This window comes from Anser anser (assembly GCF_964211835.1).
Source record: "Anser anser genome assembly, chromosome: 2".
NCBI lineage: Eukaryota > Metazoa > Chordata > Aves > Anseriformes > Anatidae > Anser > Anser anser.
The window spans coordinates 2389220-2414747 of record NC_139721.1 but is presented as its reverse complement, the minus strand read 5'-3'; the positions used below and the strand labels follow the sequence as shown (position 1 = coordinate 2414747).

Below are 25528 nucleotides of genomic sequence, written 5' to 3'. Positions count from 1 at the left end.
CCTGTGTCATGAAGATTATTTATTGCGATAAATCTCCCTTCTGGAGTCTTTGGCCCTGGCAGGTTGAAATATTTGTAACCCTGGTACGGGCACAGCTTTTTTTTTTCTTTTTTTTTTTTTCATTGAGGATGGAACTGGGAAGGTTTGGGGAGGATGAGTGTTGCTGCCCAGGCGGGTGATTCGGTCTTTCCTAGGACAGGATTTCCCTGGGTGTTGCTTTCGAAGCAGGGAAAGGAAGCAGTTTTCCCTGATTTCAGTGGAGCTAGGGGCTGGGGGTGCTGGTTTTGGAATCAGTTTTGGAAACAGACATCCTTAAACTGAGATGGAGCAGTTCAGACCCAGCCCAAAAGCTAGAGTTTGAGTTCGACTCCTCCTCTGGGTCTGATTTCCGATGGCCCCTGCTATTTCTGGCACTGCTTTGGCTGGATTGCTGTCATTAAACAACAAACCTCTCAGCTGAGGAAGACAGACGGGATTTGGGGTCTTTCTTTTCATTTTGGTTTTACCCCATACCCAGCTTGGTAGGGGAACGGTAGGGCCAAAGGGAAATCACGCAGCCCTGTATTCAAACTTTGCAAACTATGGTCAGTCGGATTAAGAGTCTCGTGGTGGTGTTTTTCAACGTTTCTTGGAAATCCTGGCAATTTGTTGGTGATGGGAAGGGAAGAGAGCAGGATCTGAGGATTTGTAGGGCAGCCTTTCGCTCTCTGGTTGTCTTGTCTGAGTTTGACTCGTGTTGTTTGACTCGTGTTGCCTCTTCTGCCTACCAGCTCACGATCTGTAAAGTCAAGTAAGTTTTACAGCGTAGCTCCTAGAGTAGTAAGAGTGCACAAATACAGCTCTCTGCCCTCTCCTCCCCTCCTTTCTCCCAGCCTGGTCTGCAGAGGCTGGTCAGCTCTGCCCTCATTTCTAGGGCTAGCAAAGGTGGAAAGGTGCTGGTGGCAAAAACTTGTACGGCTGCTGACTTTGGTGTGTCCATGATGAATTTTTGGAGCATCTTGACCCCGTGACCACATTTACCCCTTTATCGACATGCAAGCAATTAGCTGGAAGGTCCGAGCAGCACCCTTGGGGTTTTGTGGGGTGTGCTGGAGCAGGCTGAACGGCAGAGCTGACTTGGAGGCGTGCTGGCGAGGTGGGTGAGTGTAAGGGGTGAGATCCCGTCCCAGGTTGCTGCAGTCCGAAAAGCAGAGGCTTTGTTCCCTGTTAGCTCCTGTTGGGGTGAAGGCAAGGCACCTTTCGGGGTATGTACAGGAGGGGACAACAAGTCCCGAGCTCCCCTCCCAGTTCACAATGTTGGTTTTTTTAATTATTTTTTAATTTTTATTTTTTTTTACTGAAAGCATCCCGACGCTGTCTGTGCAGCAGAGGAGAAAAAATCCTTTTTACCCTGGGGAAATAACGCGTGGCGAGGAGCCTCTCAGTGCGCATCTCGGCCAGGTCAGGCTGGCTGCTCAGAAGGGGCTGACAGCACTTCTGATGGAAAATTAGGGCAGCGTTTCCCTTAGCTAAGACCGGAGCACTTTATTTAGGGATTAGTATTTTAATATTAATATTCTACCATTGTTTAACACCTGAGATTTGGAGTTTGGATAGGAATGAAGCCTTCTGAGTGCCTTGAGGACAGCCAGTGCTCAACTTCCCAGTTGTTTCCTGGGTTGTAACGAATAAATTCTGCTTCTCGTGTGACGTTAACGCTTCGATTTAAAAGCTGGGCTTTTCTGTCGAAGGGAAGTTCTCGCTTTTGCTAGGCTTGAATCCTTAAGGTGGCCGAACCGCTGCCAGTTTGCACAGGGGCTGAAGGGCTCGTTCGGGTGTGCTGGCTGAGCCACGGGGCTGGGAGCTGTTCCCGTGCCTGCAGATGAGATGATGACCTTGGGCTAATCACTTCACTACTTTCCGCTTCCTCTCCGCCAGCTGCAGCACCCTGGCAGGTGCCATCCCAGCCTCGGTGCCCTCAGCCCGTGGGGTGCCACCGAAAGGTCCCAGCGCTGACGTGTTCCTGGTGGAGCAGCAGCAACCTCTGCTCACCCCGTTAGCCAGGACAAGCACTGCCGAGCTGTGAGCTTTTGGGTTTTCGAGCTCCAAATCCCCCGTTTGTGCCCCGTCCTTTAAGGGATGCTGCTCCACGCGGGCTGTCTCTCACTATCTGACGGTTCCTCTTGCCTCCAAGCTCTCCAACTGGAAATGTTTGCTGAGATTTCCTGAGGATTCGTGCTGTTACCACTGGATCCCCCCATCTGGACATGGAGAGGGCAAAAAAGGTGATGGGAGATCCAGCTGGGGCTCCTGCCTGTCTCAGGACAGCTTTGTGCTGACCCTGGGGAAGGTTTTGGTGTTTGCTCAGGGGGATCTTTTCCCCCCGGGTCTGTGGCAGCCCGGAGGAGCAAGTTGGGCTCCTGCAGGTCGCAGGCTCCACGCTGCTCTTTCCCTTGCTCGGCAGGGATGCTCTGATCACTAAAATCGGGAGCTTGGCCACGTGTTTTTAGCATGGGGTGGACAGAGCGTGAACCGGCCAGCTTTTCCCCTCCCACTCTCCCATAATACAACTAGGAAATAGGGTGTGATGCCCTTCAGTGGCCAAATGGGCCGACCCACTGTCTAGCAAGAAGGAAAACGTTATTTTTCAAGCTTGGCCTCGTAACAGAGGGGCTGGTTTGTGATCCCATGTCTCTGGAAGCCCCCCACCGTGGAGTGTTTGCTTTGTCATTGCTGACCCATCAGCGTCCATGGCAGAGTGAATTTGGGCGAACCCGAGGGAGTTTGGAGAGGATCCGGAGTCAGCGGGCGTGTGATTTTTGTGGGGTTTTCAGGGGAAAGGGAACAGGGATGGGAGCAGTGCTGGGTTTGCTGTTCTGGGGGGAGAGGTGGCTGGGGATTGCCATTGCTGCAGAGCATGCAGATAATTTGGGAATCCACAAATAAGCGAGCAAATGCGAGTAAGGAGACGGAGACGAGGGTTATAGGAAATCCCTCTCGGTGCAGTGCTTCTAGGGGAGACAACAGCGGAATACATTAGGAGAAGACAGGTAGCACACAAAGTAATAATGGGAGGATTTGGCTCAGCATAATAAGCAGTCATCCCCACATCCCACCTCCTTCGCGGCTGTCTGCGCATTCGGCTGTCTGTCGATCCGCCGAGCAGTTCAGGAGATATTCGCAGCCGACGGCTTCCCTCCGCCGAGTTTCCACTCCACGCTTGTGGATTCGCTCGCCTCTTGAGCTCGAAACTCCGGGAGGTGGGATTGCAGCAGCAGCAGCAGCAGCAGCGGCGGCGGCGGCGGTGGGGCTGCAGCTCTCCGGAGCCAGAAGAGCTCGGCGCAGCCCTGGCAGGGACTCTTCTGCAGGCGAATGCTGCTGCATCACCCTGTGTCTCTTCATCTGAAGGGGACGTGGGAGAGGAACACGATCGAGTGGCAGCGAGCTTAAAACACTGGGGGATTCACTGCTTCAGCGTGAGTAACACTGAGCACGATTCACCCTTCGGTGCACAGGCGAGACCGGCGCCGGCGTTCACCGGGTGACCCCAGGAGCAGGGCTGAGGTTAGTCCCTCGTCTTCAGCTGAAATTAAAGGCTACCTGTCTGCATCTGGGGCACCGTGTGTCCAGGAGCTCCTGAGGGGGTTGGTGCTTATCCCGAGCCCGCGGTGGTTAATGGCCGGGTGCCACGAAGGCAGCTTAGCGAGTGTGACAGCTGCCCTGTTACCCAGCCACAGCTTACCGCTCCGGTACAGGAGGTGTGGATTTAAGTCAGGCCACCAGGCTCTTCCCAATTCCCACTTTCCCATTTCCTAAGGGCTCGAAAAAAGCTGCTCTCGGGCTCAGCCTCTGCTGATTTGAGCCGTGCAGGGCCAGAAAAGTGTGCAGAGGGGGGTGAGCGGTGTCGCTTGGGGATGCTCCGCGTTGGGGCAGGAGCAGTGCGATGCGTGAGCGTGGCAGGGTCTGTGTGTGCTTGGGGACGGTGCCAAGCGTGCTACCTGCAGGTTGATGGCAAGGGGAGCCCTGAGAGAGGCTTAGAGTTGTCCCTCGAGGTTAAAATACCAAGGGGAAAGGGGAAAATAACCTAATGGATGGCAGGTAGCTGAGGACCGGGCTCGAGTGGCGGTGAGAAAGGTTTAATTCAGGAGCAAGGGAATAACCGAGCACTGGGAGCCTCCGTCAGCGGGGTTTGGTTGGACAGGTCGGGGATGGTTCTGGGGGAAATGAGCTTCTTGGGCCTTTTCTCACCCTTCTGCATGTCATTTGTAAGCCAGCTCACCTGCTTGTCTGCTTCTTGCTGTGCGAGCGGGAGAAGCGTGGCGGAGGTGTGGTGGGTGGCCGTGAGGTGGAAATGCACGACGGAGGCAGATGGGGAGGCTGGGACGGGTGAGGAGACGTATTTGGAGAAATCAAAGGGTTTGCCCATGGTTGGACAAAGCAGCTGGCCTGCTGTAACTCTTGTCTTGACATTATTTCATATTTATCATGAGTTACTTGGACTGCCGTGTCACCAGGAGGCATAGCTACAGAGCATGACTTCAGCGAGCTGCCTGGTGCCGAGCGGGCCAGAAAAACCACCCCAAAACTCCCCGATCCCAAAAAAACACCCCGATCCCAAAGAGCTTCCATCTGAAATGCAAAAGGAAAGGCGACACGTGGCTGCAGGCGGGTGTGGGGGCACGTGTGAGCAGCGCGAGGGCATTAGTCACTGCAGCGAGTCGTGGCACATCTGCCGCCGGCAGGAGCTTTCTGTAGGCACTGCACCCGCCAGGCTTTTAGGGAGAATTAAAGACAGAGCCCCGGGTGGCTTTCTAGGTGTGTTTTTTGCGGGGGGGAGCTTCTCCCGAGGCAGAGGACGGCGTGGGAGACAGCACAAAGGTGCTCGGTTGAAAATGGTAACGAGTGGGTGACGGAGGCAGGTCTCATGGGCTCGGCAGGGGTGGGAGCCAGCGCGTTCGTGCTAAGAGGGATCATCTTCCCTTTCAAAGCCCTGCTAGGGCTGAGCACGTCATGTTTGGAGCCCCAAAAAGAGCTGGTTGAACCGTTGAGCATTTTACCTACCTTTCTTATTCGCCACGCGCACATCTCCAGAGCGTTTTTGCCTGGAAAAGCCTTTTTTATGTAATTTTGACAAGCTGCTTCACCACTCAGCCCTGCTGTGCCATGCCTAAAGGCTTAGGTTGCCCTTGAACTGCCATGCGGTGAGACATGGAAATTAAGTCGTTATTATTATTTTGCAACAAGCGTCTGCTCATCTAAACCAAAATTGAATCCGTTTCCAACAGGCTCGTGCTTTAATACCTTTGTTGTCCATGGACAGCTGAGTGGACAAATTCCCTGGCAAGAGTTTGGCAGTAAGGCAATCTTCACGTGAAAATGGTCAATACGCACAGAAAACAAATGTCAGACTCCTAAAAATGAGCACACGAGCTTGAAACTCCTCTCTGAAAGTTGTGGCGGTCTAAGTAAGAAGCTGGCGTGATGTTGATGGTCGGTCAAAATGAGGTCTGCAGCTCGAGGGCTTGCCAGCTACCTGCCCTACCAACCAGAGGGATGTGCAGAATGCATGCCATAAATCCACAAAAGCAAAGTGACTTTGCTCTTTTCCCATAAGTAAGCCAACGCTTTTACTTTTCATGACAAATTGCTCTTTCTGCTCTTTTAAATGTGTCAGTCGTGTCAGCTCTTTCCCGGGTGGGGCCAGTTGGGTCATGTTTATATCAAGTTGGAGGAGATAATATCAAATTGGTGTAAATCCAGGGGCTGTTATGGTTTTACTTCCCCGTCGCTCAGCTGAGGATGAGACGAGCGGCAGGGCCAGAAGCTGACTCCTGGAGCCCTGCTGTGACAGCACCACCCCGTGCAGAGGGAGCTGGCACCAGCAGACCCCAGTAACCACCCAGTATTGCACTGGGTGGGGGAAATCATGCCCGATCCCATGGGTTCTTCCGATTGTAGCTGGCAGAAAGCTGTCACTGTCACCACAACGGCATCTGTGTGACGCCCACAAATCCCATCAGCTGCTAAATAGCTGAAATCCTTTCCTATCCTCTTCAGAGGCAAACTCCAGCCAATTCGCTCCCGAAAGCCTCGGAGGATTGATAGCGAGCTGGAAACACCTTTTTCTTCAAGGTTTTGGGTTCAGCCCTAGCTTGGGTCAGGAGCCATTGCCAACGGAGGGACTTTCAGGGGCTGAACGGTGAGAGACGAGTCCTTGCAGGAGAGGAATCACAGCTGGAAGCAGAAATGAAGGGGACTTCCAGACACCTTTCTCCTTCGGCTGGGCTGTCCCCAGGGCAGGGTGAGCATCGACCGCTCTGCTGGGAGAGCCGCAGCTCTGGCACGGCTCGCCAGCACGACGCCGAGAGAGTACAACAAACAGCGGGCTGTTTTGGAGTAATTTGGTGAAACGCCGTCGCCTGGCACGGAACCAAAACCCTACTTAAATCAGGATAAACACAGTCTGGATTCCCCCCCCCTCATTTTCCATTCCCAGTCTGCCATGGCGTTATTTTTTTCTCCTCTTTTTTTTTTTTTTTTTTGCTGTGTGTAAATCTCGCCCCGTTTCCCCGCGAGGGGCTGAGCACTGCGGCTCTGAAGTTAGCAGAGCTGAGAACACACGTGTGAAAGCAGACCGGGATGGGTAATTCAAGGATGAGCTTGCAAATCTTTTATAGATTTTATTGGAACTGGTTGTCTGCTGTGTAGTACAGAGAAGGGGCGATCCCAAGCAGAGAGGAGCAGTGAAGGAGGCTCATTTTTAATGTCATTAGACTCAGCCCCTATGTCCATACTGTAAAATAATACTAGTAATAATAATGTTAATAATAATAATATTAATAATATCAAATCCCAGTCTACCACTGCCCTGTAATTGTCCCCACTGCCTTTGTCCCTGTGCCAAATTGCAGTGCCCAGGGGATGGCACGGTCCATAGATGTTCCACCAGAAGGTATGGACAAAACCCTTCTATTTTGAAGCTTGAGCTGGTAGAGCATCAGCTCTACTACATCACTTCATCTCAGGGCAGCAGAATGGTCCTGGGCCCTCTTATTTTCTACAGCAGACCTGGCGAGGTAGGGTTTGCTGCTCAGTGCAGCGCATTTGATAGTGGTATTGCACAGCCTGATTGAAGTTCTCTTCTGCCTCGGGTGTCTCAGAAGGAGAGAGGGCCCATAGAGGGCTAGACTGCTTTGGTTATTACCAGCTTTACCATGGAAATTGGTTCTGTTTTCCCTTCCACCATGTAAAACTTGCTTTAAAGGGTAGGGCTGGGACAGAGCAAGTCTCACCATGCACATAAAGAGCAAAGATTTAGAAAACAGGTACTCTGGACGGCCAGCTAAGGAACAGTTAAAGTAAAAACTGTCTGCTCTCTCTCCTTCATACCTCCCCACGTTGATATTGCGCAGCAGAGAATGAGATGCTCGTGCTTGATTCTCCTGACATAGCTCTGGGAACCCCCTAAGGCACACATCTAAAATCCAAGCTGAACTGAGCTCTGGCAGACGGAGGGAGAGCACTGTTATCCCCTTCCATTTCCAGGGGGGGACAAAATAGGCCCCTGAGAAGTTAAGGGCAGTGTTTTCAGTCCAAAGCAGATGGGTTGAGTGGGGTCCTTCATGTTAATACAAGCACAGTCCAGCCCTCCTTGATGTCCCGACTTCAAGTTTTGGACCTGGGAACGCAGTCTGGTCCTTCACGGAGCTGCAGCAAGGCGACTTGTTGTGCTGACCACTGGCAGGTAGATAACACCGCCGTTACCTCCTGTAATTCGCCACCAGTCTGAAGGAAATGATTATATTGTCCCTACTAACCACTCCTCCACCCCGAGAGCTTCCTCGAGGCTGTTTGAAAGGCAGATTTCCCTGTTGTGTCTTGGGAGCAGGCTCAGTACTGAGCGGAGTTAGCAGTTGTTAATAAATAGTAGCGCATTAAGGTGTCTCTCCGGGTGATTTTCCTGGACTGTAATTACACAGAATTGCCCGTTAGACTGGCCGAATTGCATAAAAGGAGCCCTCAGCTCCACAGATACGCTGCCGATAACGGGGGGCTATTAGCTTTGACATGAGAAGATGGTGATTGTGATGTGAAGGAAGCAAAACAAGGTACAAATCCTCAGGACTGCTCTTGCACTGACATGGGCTGAGCCGGGGAGGATGCCGGAAAAGAAGTTGCAAAGAACTTGGTTATTAACGATACCACTAAGGGATTTTCGTGTAGTGATCTCAAAGCCCTGCTCAGAAACTGGAAAATAGTTTCATGCCTCCTCGGTGCTCCTCTGTTTTGAGTTAAGTGAGCCCTGTAGGGCTGCTGATAATGCTGAGCCCCCAAAAAGCTCCTTTCCCTAGTGACCTGGTCCCACCTTCACTAAATCCTTGCTCCTGCCTCTGTTTTGGGGTCCACCAAAAAGAGCCTGTGTCCTCTTCCTCTCTCCCCATCCGCGGTAGGATCAGTATTAGTGCATGAATTTTCTCCTGGGGTAACACAGTCTGAAATGTCCGTGGGGCAGAGCAGACCCACAACAACTAGAGCAAGAAATACTTCTTCCAGGAGGTGAAAACTGAGCTTTCCCTTTAGCAGCTCCATCCGTATCTGTAATTTTGCCGTGGTTCTCAGCAGCTGGCATGCCCTGCTGCAGCTGGGCAGCTGGATGTCTGTGCTGCTTCTGTTGAGCACTGTGTGATGTTCAGGGGAGTATGAGCAGCACCTTCTTGTGCTGTGTAATGGGGTATGGGTGAGTGAGGGCATGGCTTTGCTCCTCTTGGCTCTGCAGAGTCCTCTGTGGTGGGCACATGGCTGAGCTGGGTCAAGAGCCCGGTGTGTACTCAGGTGAAGGTTTCATAGCATCACTCATTGTCAAAGTCCTTAAAAACACTGTATATTGCCATGGGAGAATCCTAGAATCATAGAATGGCTCGGGTTGGAAGGGACCTTAAGTATCACCTAACTCCAACCCCCTGCCATAGGCAGGGATGCCACCCACCAGATCAGGTTGGCCAAGACCCCATCAGGCCTGGCCTTGAGCACCTCCAGGGATGGGGCGTCCGCAACCTCCTTAGGCAACCTGTTCCAGTGCCTCACCACCCTCACAGTGAAGAATTTCCTCATAATGTCTAGTCTAAATCTATCCTCTTTTAGTTGAAGACCATTCCCCCTTGTCCTATCATCCACCCGAGCAAAGAGTCCTTCTCCATCCTTTCTATAAGACCCCTTTAGGTATTGAAAGAAGAATAACCTGGGTTGCTGCCCTTTGGGGCAACTGCTGTCCTTTTTATGCAGTGATTGTGCTGGGGTGCAGAACATGGCTGGTACTTCACCAAACCCCTTAAATATACATACAGATACACATAGCTACGTACATGCACCCCTGTATTTTCACAATGAGGCAATTGTTTGGAAAGGGAGCCTTAAAGTAAGAACGAATGAAGGCCAGGTACAAAAGGAACTAGTTGCTGTCCACCAGGTGAGCTTCTGCACCTAATCGTGTACTCCGTGGTGCCTGGAGCAGGGCAGATACCAGTTCACATCCCGTGAACAAGTTTCCTTTTGACCTGCACTTGGCCGGGAGCCTGGGTGTGAGCAACGCTTGGCTGGTGGGCAGCAGGAGCTGGAGACAACAACCTAGATGCTTTGCATTCATACCTTCCTCGTAGCTTTACACCTGCTTTTGTTGCCTGCATGCTGCCAGGAGAACCCAAAGAGCCTGAGCCCGAATGAAAAACTCAGAATCTAAGTGGGGATAAAAATGTTTTCAGGATTTTTTTCACCAATGACAAGAGCACATCCCCCTCCCGGTCATTCATCCCTGCTAGGTTGTTTTCTTACAGCACCGACATACACCCCCTTGTTCAGAAAGCAGTTCACTTTCATGATTACTGGTAAAAGCAGTATTTTCCAGCAATTTTACCACCTCTTTGATAGCTCGCTGCTTTGAAAAGAGTTGTCCGACCAGCAACAAAATCAATAGAAAGTGGCTTTAAAAACTGCTGGGGAACTGAGAAAAGCCTTTAGTCCAGTGGCACAGCGAAGTGGTTTCTGAGCAGTTTTTGGAGCGCAGCATGCCATCGGGTCCAGTCTGTTCATAGAAGAATCGAACGAGTCTCACTGCCTATGACTTGAGCGGTAGAAGTTGGTCATGCGAAGAGGAAGGTGAGGGGCACTCTGCTCACAGCCTGCAGGTACCATGGCAAAAACTGTAAGACCAAGCTCCTCTGGCTTGTGCCTGGTGATATAGCAAGGGACAAGAGCCACAAGCTATAGCTTGTAAGAATAATGCGGGATATTAGGAAGAAAAGGTTTCCCTGGCAGAGTGGCACGGTCTTGGCATGGCCATCAGAAGCATGCTGGGGCTCGTGGTCTTTGAGGGTTTCCCAGCCTCATCTAGACAAAGTCATCCTCACTTCATGTTAGTCTGAGTCCTGCTCCAAGCAATAAGTTGGATTAGAAGCCTCCAGATGTCCCTTGCAACCAGGACTTCCGTAATTCTCTTGTTTCATGAGGCTTTCATGTAAAATGTGCGAGGAGTCAGGCTCAAGGCGACCATTCTGAGCAGCAAACACATCTGCAAAAACAAAGCCCCAAACTCCAAACTCACATGTCTGCAGCTAATTTGGGGGAAAAACAAATGGTTTAATTTTTCAGTGGCTTTATTAGTAGGCTGTCATGCCTGTAAAGAGTTCATTCAGCCTTGCTCGGTATCGAAGATGGGAAAAGCGAAAGTAACAGCTTGCTTGTAAGGTCTCAGGCAAACGGCGTGGCATTAAGAAATACCATTTTTGACTTTGTTCTAATTGGAGCCTCTTTGACCCTGGAGCCAGAGCAGGATAACGGAACAGGCACAGCTCAGATGAAGTCACTTTTCACGGCGTGGTGCAGAAACTAAAAGATGGAAAGGGAGACGTGGAGAGAATGCAAAGGGAGGAGAGCAAGGGAGAAGCAGTGAGAGCGAGAAGAAAAGGCAGAGCATGTCATGGATAATGGCCAAAGTAAGGAGAAAAGTAAGACAAGGGAGAAAAGGGAAAAAAAAAAAAAGGATAAAGGAAGAGAAGGGAAGAGGAGAAGAAGGAAGCCGAGGGAAATTGTCAAGAAGAGGAGCGTCCTTGTGCCCTGCCAGGCAGGGCGATGCGGTGGCCGGGCAGTGAGCAGCTGCGGGCAGCGGCGCTCGTTATTTCCATCCTCGCTGATGTCATTGATTGCTCCCCTCCTCCCTTGTCATGCTTGGTGTCAGGACGGTGGCACTTGTGACTCGTAACCACCAGCTCTGTCCTGCTGTGCCCATGCGAAGGTCTTCCTTCAGCATCCCGGGGGCACGGTCTCGCCTGCGTTTTGGGAGGCTCCCCGAGGCCACCGACAGCAGACAGGGGATGGAGGAGAGGCAGTGATGGGCCACTTGGTGCCATCTCCAGTCCAGGCAGGACAAGGTGACACCCCGTGCCTTGCCTGGCCTTCACAAAGAACCAATTTCCCTCTTGGCTGTGGTGCCGGGGAGCTCCTGTAGAGGTCCTTGCTGTCATTTTGGTGGTATTGCTATTTCTTTTTAAACCAATCTTTTGGTTTCCCCTCTTCCTCCTCTGAAGAAATTTTTCCTTGCTAGCCCCAGATCCTCCAGCATCCAACCACCTTCTGTCAGGGGATTTAATTAGTCAGGAGAAATAAAACAAACAATGCTTCATTTGCCAAAGGGAAGGAGTGTAGGAGGGGGAAAGGAAGATGGGGAAGACAGAGAAACCTTAATAATGAAAAAAAAAAAAAAAAAGCAGGATCCTAATCTACATGGTCCTGAGCCTTTAGGACCTCCTGTTCTGCCCACAAGTGAGCTCCTGCTCTTATTGCAGCCACTGTTTTTTATAGTTACCCATTCTCGTGATGTCAGTAGGGCCAGACCAACCATCCCTGGTCTGTGGGGAGAAGGGATGAGGGTCATGGCACCTCCTCGGGAAGAGTGCCTCTGGTGCCCTGGGGTCTTGTGGAAATTTGGCAGAAGGATAAAGGAAGGAGGAGCAGATCGGGGTCTTCTCGAAGGAGGAAGACACCAGCTATTATCCACCAGCCCGGCTTCCAGTTGGGGAAAGAACCTGAGGGTTTTGGGGCTGGAGGAGGTTGGAGAGGATGTGGAAGGGAATTAGGGTTATTGAGTTGGGAATATAGGGACAAAGTCTGCTCCTCCGTTAAAATCCCAACTCCTTTTCTCGTGGTGCTCTCAGATGGCTTAGAAATGAATTATCTGCTGTTATTTTTTTTAATTATTTTTTTTTGCTTTAATGGAGCTCCTCCCCGACTTTTATCCAGTTGCCCATGAAAAGCCATTGAAACGAGACCTACTTAAATCAAATGTCACAATCGATGCTCATCCCAGGCCACCGCTCGTGTGATGTGAACTCGTGTTGCCGAAAGGGAGGAGCAGGGAGAGGAAAGGGGTTGGAGGGAGCTTGGAGCGGCTGAACAGAGCCCAGTCCATGTCTGAAGAGCTCTTCTTCCCATTTTTTGCAGTCCTACATCTTTGAGGCAGGGCTGGGCTTCTGCGGGGCGAAACAGGGTAGAGGTGGCAAAGGAAGAAGCTGTGGCTTTGTCTGGGGATTGCATTTCTCTCCCGTATCCTGACTAAATCACAGACTTCGATTCCCAGAGAACGTCCCTTCCACACGTCAGTTTATAAGGAGCAGGACGCAATATTTCAGCACTTGCACCATCTGGAAGGTGTCCACTTTCAACTTTTTTTTAATGGAAAACACGTGGAAACGTTCATATTTTCACTGAGGTGTCTTTCTCGATGTTTACCTAATTCTCAGAAACCCTGCTTCTAACTTTCCACAAATATTTGGCAGGAGTAAATTCCCATGGTGGGAATAGAGTCCCAGCAGTCGATGTTAAAAATCTCAGTGATCCAAATAAGAGGAAAACTCAGTGTGTGATCTGAAACCTTTTCAGAAAGCTCTAGGTGGGAGAATGCGGGTCCTTGCTGGATGGACTGGGGAGGCTCTGTGCCATGTTCTTGCTGTTCATGCACAATTGCTCATAATTAGAGGGACTAAGGCATTGTCTTACATCCAATCCCATAATTTCAGCCAATTGAATTGGGCTCAGCATCCACAACCTCAGTCTGTATCCTACAGCGGTGAATTCAGAGAGTCCCAAGCCTCCCATTTCCCAAAGGAAGCTCAGGGAAGCTGTACAGTCCTGGTAAGGTGATGTGTCAGGGCTAATAGGATCAGTGGAATGGGAACACTGCAGAGATGTAGCATCACACTTGGCTTCCAGTCTACAGTCGTCTGTATCCCATCAGCTCTTGAGTGAAAATCCTGCAACCAGCCCCTACTCCTTTGGGTACGTATGCCCAGCTGGGCATTCAAACTTCTGGATTCGTCACTCAGTTTTTTCTCAGATCCCTTAAGATCTTGTGCCAGCCTTCCCATAGCTCCCATGGGTTTCACCAGCAGGGTGCTGAAAGCTTTGTTCCTCATTAATTCCCCCCAGCGAGATGAAAAATCTAAGAGGTGGCCTTAATCGAAATATGCAAGTAAGGAAGATCTTCCCGAGCCCTTCAAACCGCCGGGATAATTTAACTCAGATCCCAAGCCCTTGCTATGTCAGAAACCATCTCATCTCCCCAGCCGTAGCGATAGGGCTTGGTACAGCACCAATCTGGAGTGTTTTCCCATATCTCTGCAAAATGCTTCGTGTAGAGGGACCTGTGCTGCATGGTGGGGCTCAGCTCCTCCGCCTCCATGCCAGCAGAGATCACTGGCGTGGAGATGAGAAACATGCTGGAGAAAAAATCTTGCTGCAGAGAAAACCAGGTGGTGAGAGAGATTTGTAGAACAAGGGGAATTTAGCGGTGTTGGTCGGGCAGATGCAGATAACTCTAGTTATGGACATGGTCCCAGGGATGCAGAGAACAAGGTTAGGAGGATTATAGCCCCTATATATTTGTTCTTGATGTTGCAAGGACTGATGGCAGCAGATCCTTTGTGTTCAGACAGTGGAGGAGAACTGTTGCACAGCAGCATTTTCAGAAGTCCCCGGCACACGAAGAGATGCCTGGTAGTGTAAGGGTTGTGAAGTGATGGATGGTGTGACTGGATGCTGGGTCCCTGGGGGGAGTAGGCAGCGTGTTTTTCCTTTCCTTGCCTCGTCTCCTCCCTTGCCAGATGGATGTTTGTAGTCAGTGGAAGATTTTCACCTTCTTTTCATCCTCCAAGCTTCAGCATCAGTCGTTCCCAGAAGATCTCATTTGTAATCTTTCGAGTGTGGGCAGTGCCTCCTGCTTCTGCCTCATTAATTATCCTCACGCTGGACACGAAGGGCCCGATCCTCCCCTTGTAACCTGTGCTTTTACACCTCTGCCTGGCTGTGGATACCAATTTTCATCCCAGCCTTAACACCGGTGCATGTGGGAGCAGAATCGGGATCAAACAAAGGTTGGGTCACCCAAAAATAGATCCTGGTCCTCTCTCCTCTTTATTTGTGTGGGTAGTGCGATGTGAAGGTCAGGTGAGTTGCAGACAATTAGGAGGAAAGTCCTTGCCGTGAAATCGAGCTGGTAGCGTCTCCTGAGCATCTTTTTTTTTTTTTCTTTTTTTTTTAATTTGTTTTTGCTTTAATGTCTTACTTTCTCTCTTTCAGAACATGGAAAAGGTGCTGGTCCCTTCTGTCACGTTAATTGTAGGCTGTGGAGTATCTTCGCTGACACTTTTGCTGTTGATTATCATTTATGTCTCTGTTTGGAGGTATGGCTTTCATTCTCTTCTTCTCTTCTTGTTGGGGAAAGTAACTGTCTCTTGACCTACATGGATCCTGGAGGTTTTGCTGTCGTGTTTTGGGTGCCTGGTGCCTGAGGAAGAGCCCCTTTGTAATGAGTGGGTCCTACAAAAAGTCATCACGGTGGCTTAGTTGGCATCACTCTTTGCTTTTCGTGCCAGAGAAATTAGCACAGTGAAATGAGTGCCACGACCCCATGTAGTCGCACTGTTCATTTTCAAAAGCTGTGTGCTGTTTCTGATGCCTTTACACACCCTGGAAAACCTCGTTTGCAGAGAGGTGGACGCACGCTGCCTCCTGGCAGACAGGTTGCTTCAAGGCATCGTGGGCTGGTCTTTGGTACCATCAAAACATCCACGATCCGTTACGAAAACGTCTGGTCTGAAGAACTGACAGCACTTTTCAGGAGCTTAAGGATGTTAAATCTAGCGGGCTAAATTACTCTCCAGTCTCGTAGTTATGTCCTGCCTTTAGCTTCAGCTGGGATTCCTCGCTACATCCCATTTCAGGGAGCTCCTGTACACCTATAAGCAGGTCAGGTGCAACCTTAAATTGCATTGATTATAGAGGCTGACTTGATTTTGTGGCTGAGCTGTATGAAACAAAGGTCCACGTTGGCCCATGCCCCTGTACAATACGTGCTGGTGGATTCTTGCAAGCCCAAGAACCCAAGGTTTGCATGGGTTCTCCTCATGTACTGCATCACACAAGGGCTGAGCTTATTGTGGAAAGCCTTGCCTTTCCTAAACTAACATGCTGAGAGCTTCTTGACTCTAAAATAAACAAAATAAGGAAAATCAGAACCAGGTGAGCACCCCCAAAATTGAAATGGAGTGGCTACAGGGAATATACTGCTTGGGACCCTTTGTGAGAAGGGATTAGTCTGAGGCTCTTACCTTGTCCAATGACACCTCTTACTAGGGAGGAAAGGGTCAATTCATGTTCGAGTTGTGAACTGAGATAACTTTTTCTACCCATTTTTAGAGGAAAGTGACAAAGGAGTAACAAATGAGCAAAAAAATGCACCTTTTTGTTGATACTGTGACAGTGCATAGTGGCTGGTTAATTATGGTGAGTGCTCTGAGCTGAAGACTGATCATGATAACGTTTATCTAGAACTCAGGTTTTTCCGTGCCTGGGGTATCATTGGACCTGCTCAAGTCCTTGTCCTCTCCTGCTTTTCCTCAGGCTGGGCAGCACTGGGCAGCGCTGGTAGGTGACTTACTGGTGTCACTGGTGTCAGGATCAAGTGGAAAGTTAGGAGAGAGGAGTGAAGAGCAGGTGTTGGCGCCTCACCCTCTCTTTCCTCTTAGAAATTAGTTCAGGATCCGAAACCTAAGTTCAGACATGAGGTTGAATCAGTTTGGAGCATGATGGAGTCATTTGGAGTAACACACTATGTTTTCTTCCAGGAGCCTGCCCCTCAATATTTATTGTTATTGAGGCCAGGAAAGTTAATTGCGTACCCTGCTTAAAATATTCCCTTTGTAATTTCTAATTGCAGCCTTGGCGTTATACCCATGCCCAAAACGATCAAGTTCAGCATGAACGGGGGGACATGTTTATGGGGGACTTGAAAGGGCATTTCTGATTTAGCAAGGGATGGACATGCATTTCCAAGTGATCCTGAGACCAGATATATCTTGACTAAAGGGCTCTCTATCCTCAGTCTCTTTGTGTAAATATTTGTAAAGCATGATCGAGTGATCTCTAAAATTTCTCTTTGGTGCGCTGAGTTTGTTTCATTTCTTATCTGTAGATCATGTTTTCATGTTCTCTAAACTTCACAGCATTCCCGTGGCTGAGCCCTGAGCACTCTGTGTGTCCTTTTTATTTTAGGCATAGCTGCTGGACATGAATGTGCTGTTCTAATAATGGTCTCAGGAACATCATATCCAACATTCTCCTGGCTTTCACTTCGTTTTGCCCTAGATGTTAGACAGTCTGCCAGACAACAGCTGGGGGATTGCTCAGAAGTGGGATAGTCAGTATTATTCCAGCTGCTAAAATACAGCAGATGTATCAAAGCGGTCTTATTTTATCCTGTGCAGGGGAGAAAATCCTCGTGCCCTGTCTGCTTGGTCTTCTGCGGAGTGCAGTCAGCAGAGCTCAGCTCTTCTGGCGAGCTTTGGCCGGGAAATTTCCCATTCAGAGCTCTGGACAAAGGCATCTGGAGCAGGCATACACGGGCTCAGCTTGAGCATGAACCTCTTGTGATGAATAGGCTCACTGAGGCTGACAATCTGGAGACTTTCCCAGAATTTTGCCCAGCTAGGATTTGTTTATACATAGGAAGCAGAAAGAAAGAAAGGGAAAAAAAAATAAAAAGGAAAAGGAACATGGTAAAGAATCAGGGCCAGAGTAAAAGGGAGGCGATCCCCACTTCGGGATCAGAGAGGAAATGAATTTGCCCCCCTTGTCACATTGACAACCCCCACTAAAAGATGTTTTTTAGTGGCACCTACTCAGCCGTCGACGTGACCGGTGTGAGCTTCTTGCTGCAAGCCATCACTTGGATGCGGCCAGCTTGGCACAGCCTCCCTTCGCTCTCGCTTCTGTCTGATGGCTGCTGGTGGCCTGTTGATGGCTTCACTCCAGTTCCCAGTAGCCAGATGGCTACGAAATAGCTGCTACAGGTGGGAAATCTCTGGCTTTATTAGCAGCTGTGGCAGAGGTCAGTGACACATAGGACATAAGAGTGGGGTGACCTCGGTACCTCCTGGCAGCAGTTGTCCTAGGTCACAACTGGAGCCACGATCTACGTGGGGATCGTGTTCACCACCACCTGTGTGGGAAAGAGGGGAGATCAGAGAAAAAAAAAAGATCTTCTCACTCGAAAACTGATTGAAAATGAAAAAAACGAGGAGAAGAGGAACTGCTCATGGATCAGAGGGGGTGAAATGACTTGGTACCGTGTTTCAGCTTAGCTCTATACCATTCCTTCAAGCAGCATCTCGACACGGTGATGCTTCAGAAGAGCCCCAGTGGCTTTTCCATCCCTGGACGAGGTTGAAGCAGCGATTCAACAGCCTCTGGAGTCAGAGTGCCCTTTGCACGGTGCGGGGATCGATGCTGCTATTGAGCGGCCCTTCCAGCCGCCGTCAGCACGTGGAGCCCCACAGACCTTCCTCGCTGGCAGCACTGCCTGAACGCCGTATTGCCGAGAGAGCCCCGTGAGCTGTTTTTCCTGCCTGCCCGTCGAGGCCGAGGATTGATTTAGATGTCGCCAGCGAGCTCTCCAGGGGCTTTTAACACTCGCTTTCGATCCAGGAGCTCTGCTGCTGCTGGAGATGCCAAGGTGGCCCCGGTGGGAGTAGCAGGAATGAGTAAGGGAGTGCGGGGAGAAGGACGCGTGTATGCGCCGTGAGAAGCAGCAGTGAGTCAGTGTTTGCAGAGAGGAAAGGAGCAGGATAGGGACAGAGAGAGAGACTGCAGGGTTTTCCCACGTTCTCCATCTGTCTCAGTTTGTACAGGGCTTCCCCGCATCCCACAAGACCCGGGCCGGAGCAGAAGCTCCCTACGTTTGCAGGGAGTTTTTCCCAGCTTTGGTGGCTGCGTACAACATATTTGGGATAAGTAGGCAGAGCCCATGTAGCTGCCAGGGGGTGGTGAGACAGCACTCTGCAAGCTCTGCCTTTACTGAGCTCTCTCCTCTGGCTAAACCCATTGAGACCTGTCGTTTTTCCCTCTCTGCTCCGAGTTCCTAACTTCTTTTGCTAGGTGGCCTTACAGTGATGCTGATTTCTTTCTGTGGAGCATCCCTGGGCTGGAGAAGAGGAGATGCAAGTGAAACAGCAAGTGTGGGAGCCTGAAAATGTTTGGCAGTGAGGTCAGGCTACAGGATTGAACTAGGGAGGTTGGACCTCAGCTGGATTTGAACCTGGTAAGGGACGTGCAAGGCACGAAGAAGGGTTTCTGTAGGTCTATCGACACTAAAGGATGGCTCAGGGACATGTTGAATGGGGCACGTATCCTAATGGAGGAGGACACAGAAAGCATCAAGGTAATCGGTGCCTTCTTCATCTTGGTCTGCTGGCAAGGTTCACCCCCAGGCACCCAGTTTCCAGTATCTAGAGGCAGAACCTAGCGAAGAAGTGCTCTCCATCACCAAGGAAGAGGGAGCTGAAGACCATTTCCATACTGTGGACGTTTGCAAGTCCATGACTCCAAACGGGATGTGTGGAATACATCGAGGGAGCTGGCTGGTATTGTAGAGCCACTATCTAGGGAAGTTCGTGATGGTTGGAAGAAGGGTTACACCCATCTTTAAAAAGGGCAAGGAGGAGGATCCAGAGAGTTACTGCCTGGTCAGCCTGCTCACAGCCTCTGCAAAGGCTGAAGAGCAAGTAGTTATAAAGGCTATTTCCAGGCAAAATGATGGACAAGAAGTGATTGGGAATAGACAGCATGTATTTTTTGAGGACAGCTTGTATCTGTTTTCCTCTTCAGGTGGGATGACTGGTTTTATGGACAGCGAGGAGAAGTGGGCGGTGTACATTTTGTCCTTACCAAGGCTTTTGACACAAGTTCCCATAGGATCCTAGTGGCCAGACTTGGGAATTGTGGGCTGAGTTCTTGTTGAAGTCCTTCTGAGTGACGGTGCTGCTTTCCAGCGTATCAGCCACTCCTCCCATTTTGGTACCGTCCAAGAACCTGCCAAGGAGCTGTTTCCCCAGCATCCAGGTTGTTAATGAAGGTACTAAACAGTGTTGGTCCTGGAAGCAATCCCTGACAGATGCTGCTAGTAACCAGCTGCTGGTTAGGCTTCAAGCCTTTGACCCTTACCCTTTGATGACCACCCAGCTTTTGATCTACCTTAAAGCCACCAACTCAGCCCACAATTCCCAAGTCTGGCCACTAGGATGCTCTGGGAACTTGTGTCAAAAGCCTTGGTAAGGACAAAATGTAGGCAGGTTCTTGGACGGTACCAAAATGGGAGGAGTGGCTGATACGCTGGAAAGCAGCACCGTCACTCAGAAGGACTTCAACAAACTGGAGATACGGGCTGAAGAAATGCTACAGCAAAGACAGATGAAGAGTCCTGGGACAGGAGGCTTGATAAGCTTGGAGAAGAGGAAGCTGTTAGGGAGGAGGCATGGAGAAGGAGGAGTCAAACAACTCCCAGAGGTGTGTAGTGAAAGATCTAGGACCACCAGTTGCCATGTGAAAGTATCCAACTGGATCTAAGGAGACCTGATCCTCCATGAGAGTGATTAAACGCTGCAATAAACCACCCAAAATAGGCCGTGGCACTTCCATTCTTCCACATTTTTGATACTTGATTGGACAAGGCTCTGAGAAATCTGACGGGACTTGGAAATTAGCCCTGCTTTGGGCAGAGGATTGAACTCCAGAGGTTTTCTTCCAATCTAACTTACTCTGATATTGTGCTTCTACGTGGCGCCAACTCACACCTCGTTTTTTGGAAGTGCAGGGATCTGGGCAGCAGGGAAGGCTTTTGGTGGATGAAGGGAAGCATGGAGAGAGGAAAGGCTTTTTAGGGGGAAAAAAGTCTGAAAACAGCTAGTTTCTAACCCATTACATCCACATACAAACTACTATAAATGAACACTACTCAGTTCATTTCTTACCTTTTTTAACCAGGAGAGACTTCCTAAGTGCATGCTAACGCCAGCTAAACCACAGTGTTCCTACACAGACTTACCACGTCCTGTTCCTACCAGGACAGAGTCCAGATCTCCATTTCTGTCTCCCAGGAGCTGCTGGCTATAGGCTTGAGCTTGGGGCTTGTTTTGCTTCGCACGATCAAAGCCTAGCTAGATTGATGGCTTGGTACCTCCCATCCCCAAATGGGGTAGGATCCAGGTGATCCACAGCATCATATCGAGCCTGATGAAACGGGGCAATCTTGATCAGATGGGTCGTGAAAGAAGCCCAAGGTTTGCTTTGCAGGCAGCAAACCCAGTTTCTAGCTGGGCTGGAAGCCTGAATTTTGGAGTGTGTTATGGGGCTGGGGTGAGTGTAGAGGGAGAACAACCTACAGACCAGGTTTCCATCAGAGCTGATGTAAGTTCAGGCTACACCAGTGACTTTTTATATCCAGGAAAGTGGATCCTCAACCTTCCTGCTTATCTGGAGGGCAAACTCAGGTGGAAGTGAAAAGCAAAGCTTCGCAGCCTCCAGTCGATCTGAAGCACGGATCCCCCCTGGCACAGCACAGAGCTGCAGTCCCGTCCACCTAGCCAAATGGCGTGGCTGACTGACTCCTGCTGAAATTAATTAACGAAATTAAATTATCAATATAAATAGTTGATGTGCCGGAATATAGGAAATAATCCTACATTCGCCTCCAGGGATGAGCTGTCTGGTTAACAGATCTGTTTCTAATTTCTAGAGACATTAGTTTCTACTCTTTACTCATCCGGCATGCAGGCTGAATCACTGGGATTATTCACGTGTGTGCGATTGGTGTGGTCAGGTCCTGAGTCAATCCTTGAAGACTTGCGCTTTTGCAATTGCCTTTTAATTTTATTAGGTACATAAAAGTGCCTTCCAAGAAATCTTCCTCCGTAGCCAGTCGGTGGAATGAATTGTCACGCACGTACTTGAGCAGCGAGCCGACGCCGCGCTGCACCGTGCAAATCCAAAGTGACAAGTGGCTTGCTCCTGCAAGGTGCCGAAGGCTTCCTAGCTTGGATCCCTAATGTCCCGGACCCACGGCCACAGCGACATATTTGGCCTAGTTTTGGGAATTGCTAAACCTCTCCACCTGGGGAAAACAAACCAAAAAAAGCCACAAATCCTTCTCGCTTCTGGGTGCGCTTTTAGGTTAAAAAAAGGGGAATGCTGAATGGCAAACACTTTGTTGTGAAGGTGCATGCTTTCGTAACCCGCTTTCATCGCCAGCATGCTTGTGGCTCTTCTTATTTGGGACTCTTGCCATGTGTTGCGTGTATGTTTTCTTTTAAGCTCCTTTTCGAGTCCCCTTTCCAGTAAGCTGAGTTGAAGAAGACTTAGCAGCACTCGGACCTGGTTTAGGAGGGGTTCAGGCTAGGGACCAGGCTGGCCCCTACTTTGTTGACTCATGCTCATGCCTCCAGCACTGATGGGGGGAGGACTGCGAGACCTGTGGGCTGAGCACCACACAGAGCTCTCCTCCTCTTTTCCCCCTCGTTCTGCTCCATTTAACGCACAAGATCCGCAGGAAGGGGGCAATCTCTTACCGTGGCCTTGAGTAGAGCCTGGCCCCGTGCAACCTGCATCTGGTTGATGCCTTTCGAGGTAGCTTCCCGCAAGGTGTAACGGGGTGGATCTCCCTCTCTCTCTTCTCTTCCTGCAGGTACATCCGCTCGGAGCGCTCCGTCATTCTCATCAACTTCTGCCTCTCCATCATCTCCTCCAACGCTCTCATCCTGATCGGACAGACGCAGACCCGGAACAAGGTAGGAGATGCCTTGGACTTGATTGGTTTGTTTGCTTTTCCCCTGCTTTAGCACGGAAACAATCCATCCAGGCAGCGCTTCCTCATTTTTTCCCCCGTCTGTTAATTAGCAACATGTCAAAGACACGACTAAATGGCAGATTTCAATTTTCTCTCTCGCTCGCTCTTTGATAATTTGTCAGCATCCTCGGGGCTTTGATTAAAACCAACGTGATATTTTTGAATATCTGCCTAGAGTAGCTGGCACATGGCGCGCTGAAGAAAAGTGGCTATTTGCAAGGCTTTCACTGTTTTATTTTCCAAAAATGACAAAGAAGGACAGATTGAGCGAGGGAAAAAAAAAAAAAAAAAAAAAAAACACTCAGCATCTCAGCGTTACATTTAATTCTCCAGCAATTTTTATGCTTCAAGCTTAAAGCGCTCAGCAGATGTTAAGCAGCGCAGCTGCCAAGAACACCTTTCTTTGGGGTTGGGAAGTGTCACCAGGTACCCTGTGCACATTTCTGGGACCCTGGGGCCCCGAGGGACTCACTGCAGGTCTCGGTGCTGCTCCAGCAGTGAAAGCAAGGAGTAGATTTGGTTTTTCAAGCCCTGTACAATGATGGCTGGGTATATGCTTCATTGCATCAGAGATCCAGATGGAGAGGTGTTGTGTTGCCTGGATGACTTTTCTCCAGCTAAAGCACTTTCTCTGCTGGCAGCTGGCATACCCAATCTCTGCTCGTCATTAATATTTTCCCGTTGTACATCTTCCTCCCTCCCCAAGTGCTCCAACCATCCGAACTTCTCTGCGCAGGAAACTGAGGCCAGAAATGTTTTCCAGCTCATCCTGCTGCTGAAATTGCAATCAGAAATCAGAATCGAGTTTTTAATTAACAGTGACCAGTGACCAGCCAGGTTTTGTTTTTCGAGTCACTACTTTGACAGCCAGCATGCTGTCACTTTTGGAAGAGATTCTGCAGAGCAGCCCCAGGCTTTAATGAATCACAAAGCCTCATTGCTATGGAAGGCCCTTCGGGTCAGGGCTGGGTTGTGTTTTAAAGGAAGCTTTACAGCTGCTTGAGCCACGTGTGGGTAGGAAAGTGTAGGGAGACGCAGCCAGCCAGCCCAGTTGCTATTAAACCCTTCAGAAACTATCTTTGCAAAGCAGAGCTACCTTTCCTTGCCACCGTGCTTTTTCTGGGGGCAAGAGGTGGGGAAAAGATGAGCTCAGCTTTGCATTCACTTTCCCTGGGCTTTCCTTGCAACCCCAAGCATGTGCTAGGAGCAGCTTTTCGTAGAAAGAAACACTAAGGGATGCTCACCAAGGCCAACCGTGGCTGGACCTCCTCTTTGGTTCTTCTTTTCCACTCCAGGATTGGAGGTGGATGTGTTCAACCCTCGCACACCCCCTTCAGAGCACAGCTGGGAGCCCCGGTTGCCCCTTGTGCTTTTTTTCACGTTGTTCTGGATGTTCATCATCAGAGCTGGTAGTGGGGATTCAAAGCTGGTTGCGGTTGCACGAGGCAGCTTAGCTCTTTGCACATACATATGCATGAAACACCCGAAATAGAAAGGTTATTCTTGGGTTTCCGCTCAGCCATCTAGTAAACAGTCTCTGGCAGGGAACGGGGAAAGAAAACTCTGCAGAGAAGAGACAAAGAAGTATGAATTAGGAATTTATTCACATTCAATTATTGATTATGGAGCTTCCTAAAATGTTGCTGATTGATTTTTAATCGTAGTTACTCTGGGAGAATTTCTGCAGGGCTAGTTTTCTGGGAAATGCCAAATTCCCCCATCATTTCCATCCGTGGAACCTCAAAGGCAAGACTCCACGCCTAGATTCGCTAAGCTTTTTGAAGATGAAAGGCTAAAAAATGACGGTCAGCACTAATGTGATACAAAAGAAACGACTGCTGCATGGACTGACCATATCTCAAAGGCTTACATGCTGCACGGAACCTGATTTCTTCTCTTCAAGAAAAACAAGGACTAATGGCCTTGACAGCCACGACTCCTTCAGGAGACTGGGAAAACAAGAGGGAAGACTCCCTTATGATTCCCAAATCTGGGTAAAATCAGCTCCTTGATCTTAATGTATTTTTAACGAGGTCCATTCACAGTCATTAATAGAGATGTGCATTTTTTGTTGTGTTCTCCACCTCTCTTCTTCTCCCTTTTCGCTCAAAATTACCTGTTTGAGTAAAAACACTTGGAAAATGTATCTTCCAGGTGGAGAACTGGAAGGCAGAGAGGTCTTCTCTCTCCTCTCCAAACTGCTGGCAAAGAGGGCAGAAAAACACGTTGGTGCAGAATAAAATCCGCACAATAAAACTGACTGTCATTTGTGGTATTAGCTTAAAAAAATGTTCTAAAATAAAAATCTTAAAATACACTCCTGAAAACATCCCCTGTTTGTAGCTGTTTTAGGTAGGTCTGTAAGCTGATGAATAGCAGACACATTTTGAGGATTCTTTTAAAATGTGAAAATTACTTCAAATTATCACATTGAGCTGGGTTATTTGTACAGAGCTGTCATCCAGAATCCGTTTGTAGGCAGAATACCAAAGGTTTCTATGTCAAACACAAACATGAAACGAGAAGGCAGTCCCTGTCTCCACGAACCCACAGCCTGACTTTTATTCCCAGCCTCTGACAACGCCTGGCTGTGCCAGTGTATGGATCGAGAGCAATCCGATAAAATCGTGATAAAAGACGTGCACAAGAGCTCTGTGCTGAAAGATGCTGGTGGATGAAAAAAGAGTTAGGTTCAGTGACCATAAACCCCAAGTCCATGTTTCCTGATATAACTCAAAGCAGAGAAATTCTTCACTTCCCCATCTGCTCTCAATGCCTTAAGCCATTTTTTTTTCCATCCAGAGTCACTTTTATTAAATTCTGTTTGCTCTCCCTTCTCCTTGGGAGTTTATTTCCATCGGTTTCACGTCCATTGATGGGTTCCCATTCTCCGATGGTGAAAATGAAGCACGGCTCTGGCAGGGTTAACGGAGCGGCACCGATTTGGCTTTGCTGCGTTAAAAAACAAAGACGAGCTTGTCAGCTTTCCAGCCCATCTCCCCGGCACTACAGGGTTGTTCTCCGTAATGCATTCGCTGGTGCTTTCCCCGGTTTAATTTTAAATGGCCTGAGCTCCCTGCATTTCCTCCGAGAGATTTCCCTGCTGAGTGGTAGAGCACACGGTTATGAAATTTCTTCTAATGTCATTTCATTGCAATTTTTCTTTGCTTTTTGTTTTTCCTCCCTGCTAGTAGTTACGTGCTCCTGGACAGCTCAGCACCTCGTATGCTCAGGGTCCTTCCCAGCCCCTAGCAGCCAGGGTTTCACCCAGCTCCACATATTTGCTCTGCAAAGAGCCATCCGTCCTGGCATGGACCCCCCGGATTT

The 25528-nt window shown here is 49.5% G+C and overlaps 1 protein-coding gene across 4 annotated transcripts in view; it reads left to right on the top strand.

Annotated features, from left to right (window-relative positions):
* The window catches only part of ADGRB1 (adhesion G protein-coupled receptor B1), a 259845-nt gene that overhangs the window by 179222 nt on the left and 55095 nt on the right, over nucleotides 1-25528 (top strand). For all 4 annotated transcript variants that reach the window (XM_083825567.1, XM_083825569.1, XM_083825568.1 and 1 more), the window contains 2 exons: nucleotides 14605-14708; nucleotides 22040-22142. In XM_083825567.1, coding sequence (XP_083681693.1) covers nucleotides 14605-14708; nucleotides 22040-22142 — 207 coding nt within the window. The remainder of the gene's footprint in view (nucleotides 1-14604; nucleotides 14709-22039; nucleotides 22143-25528) is intronic.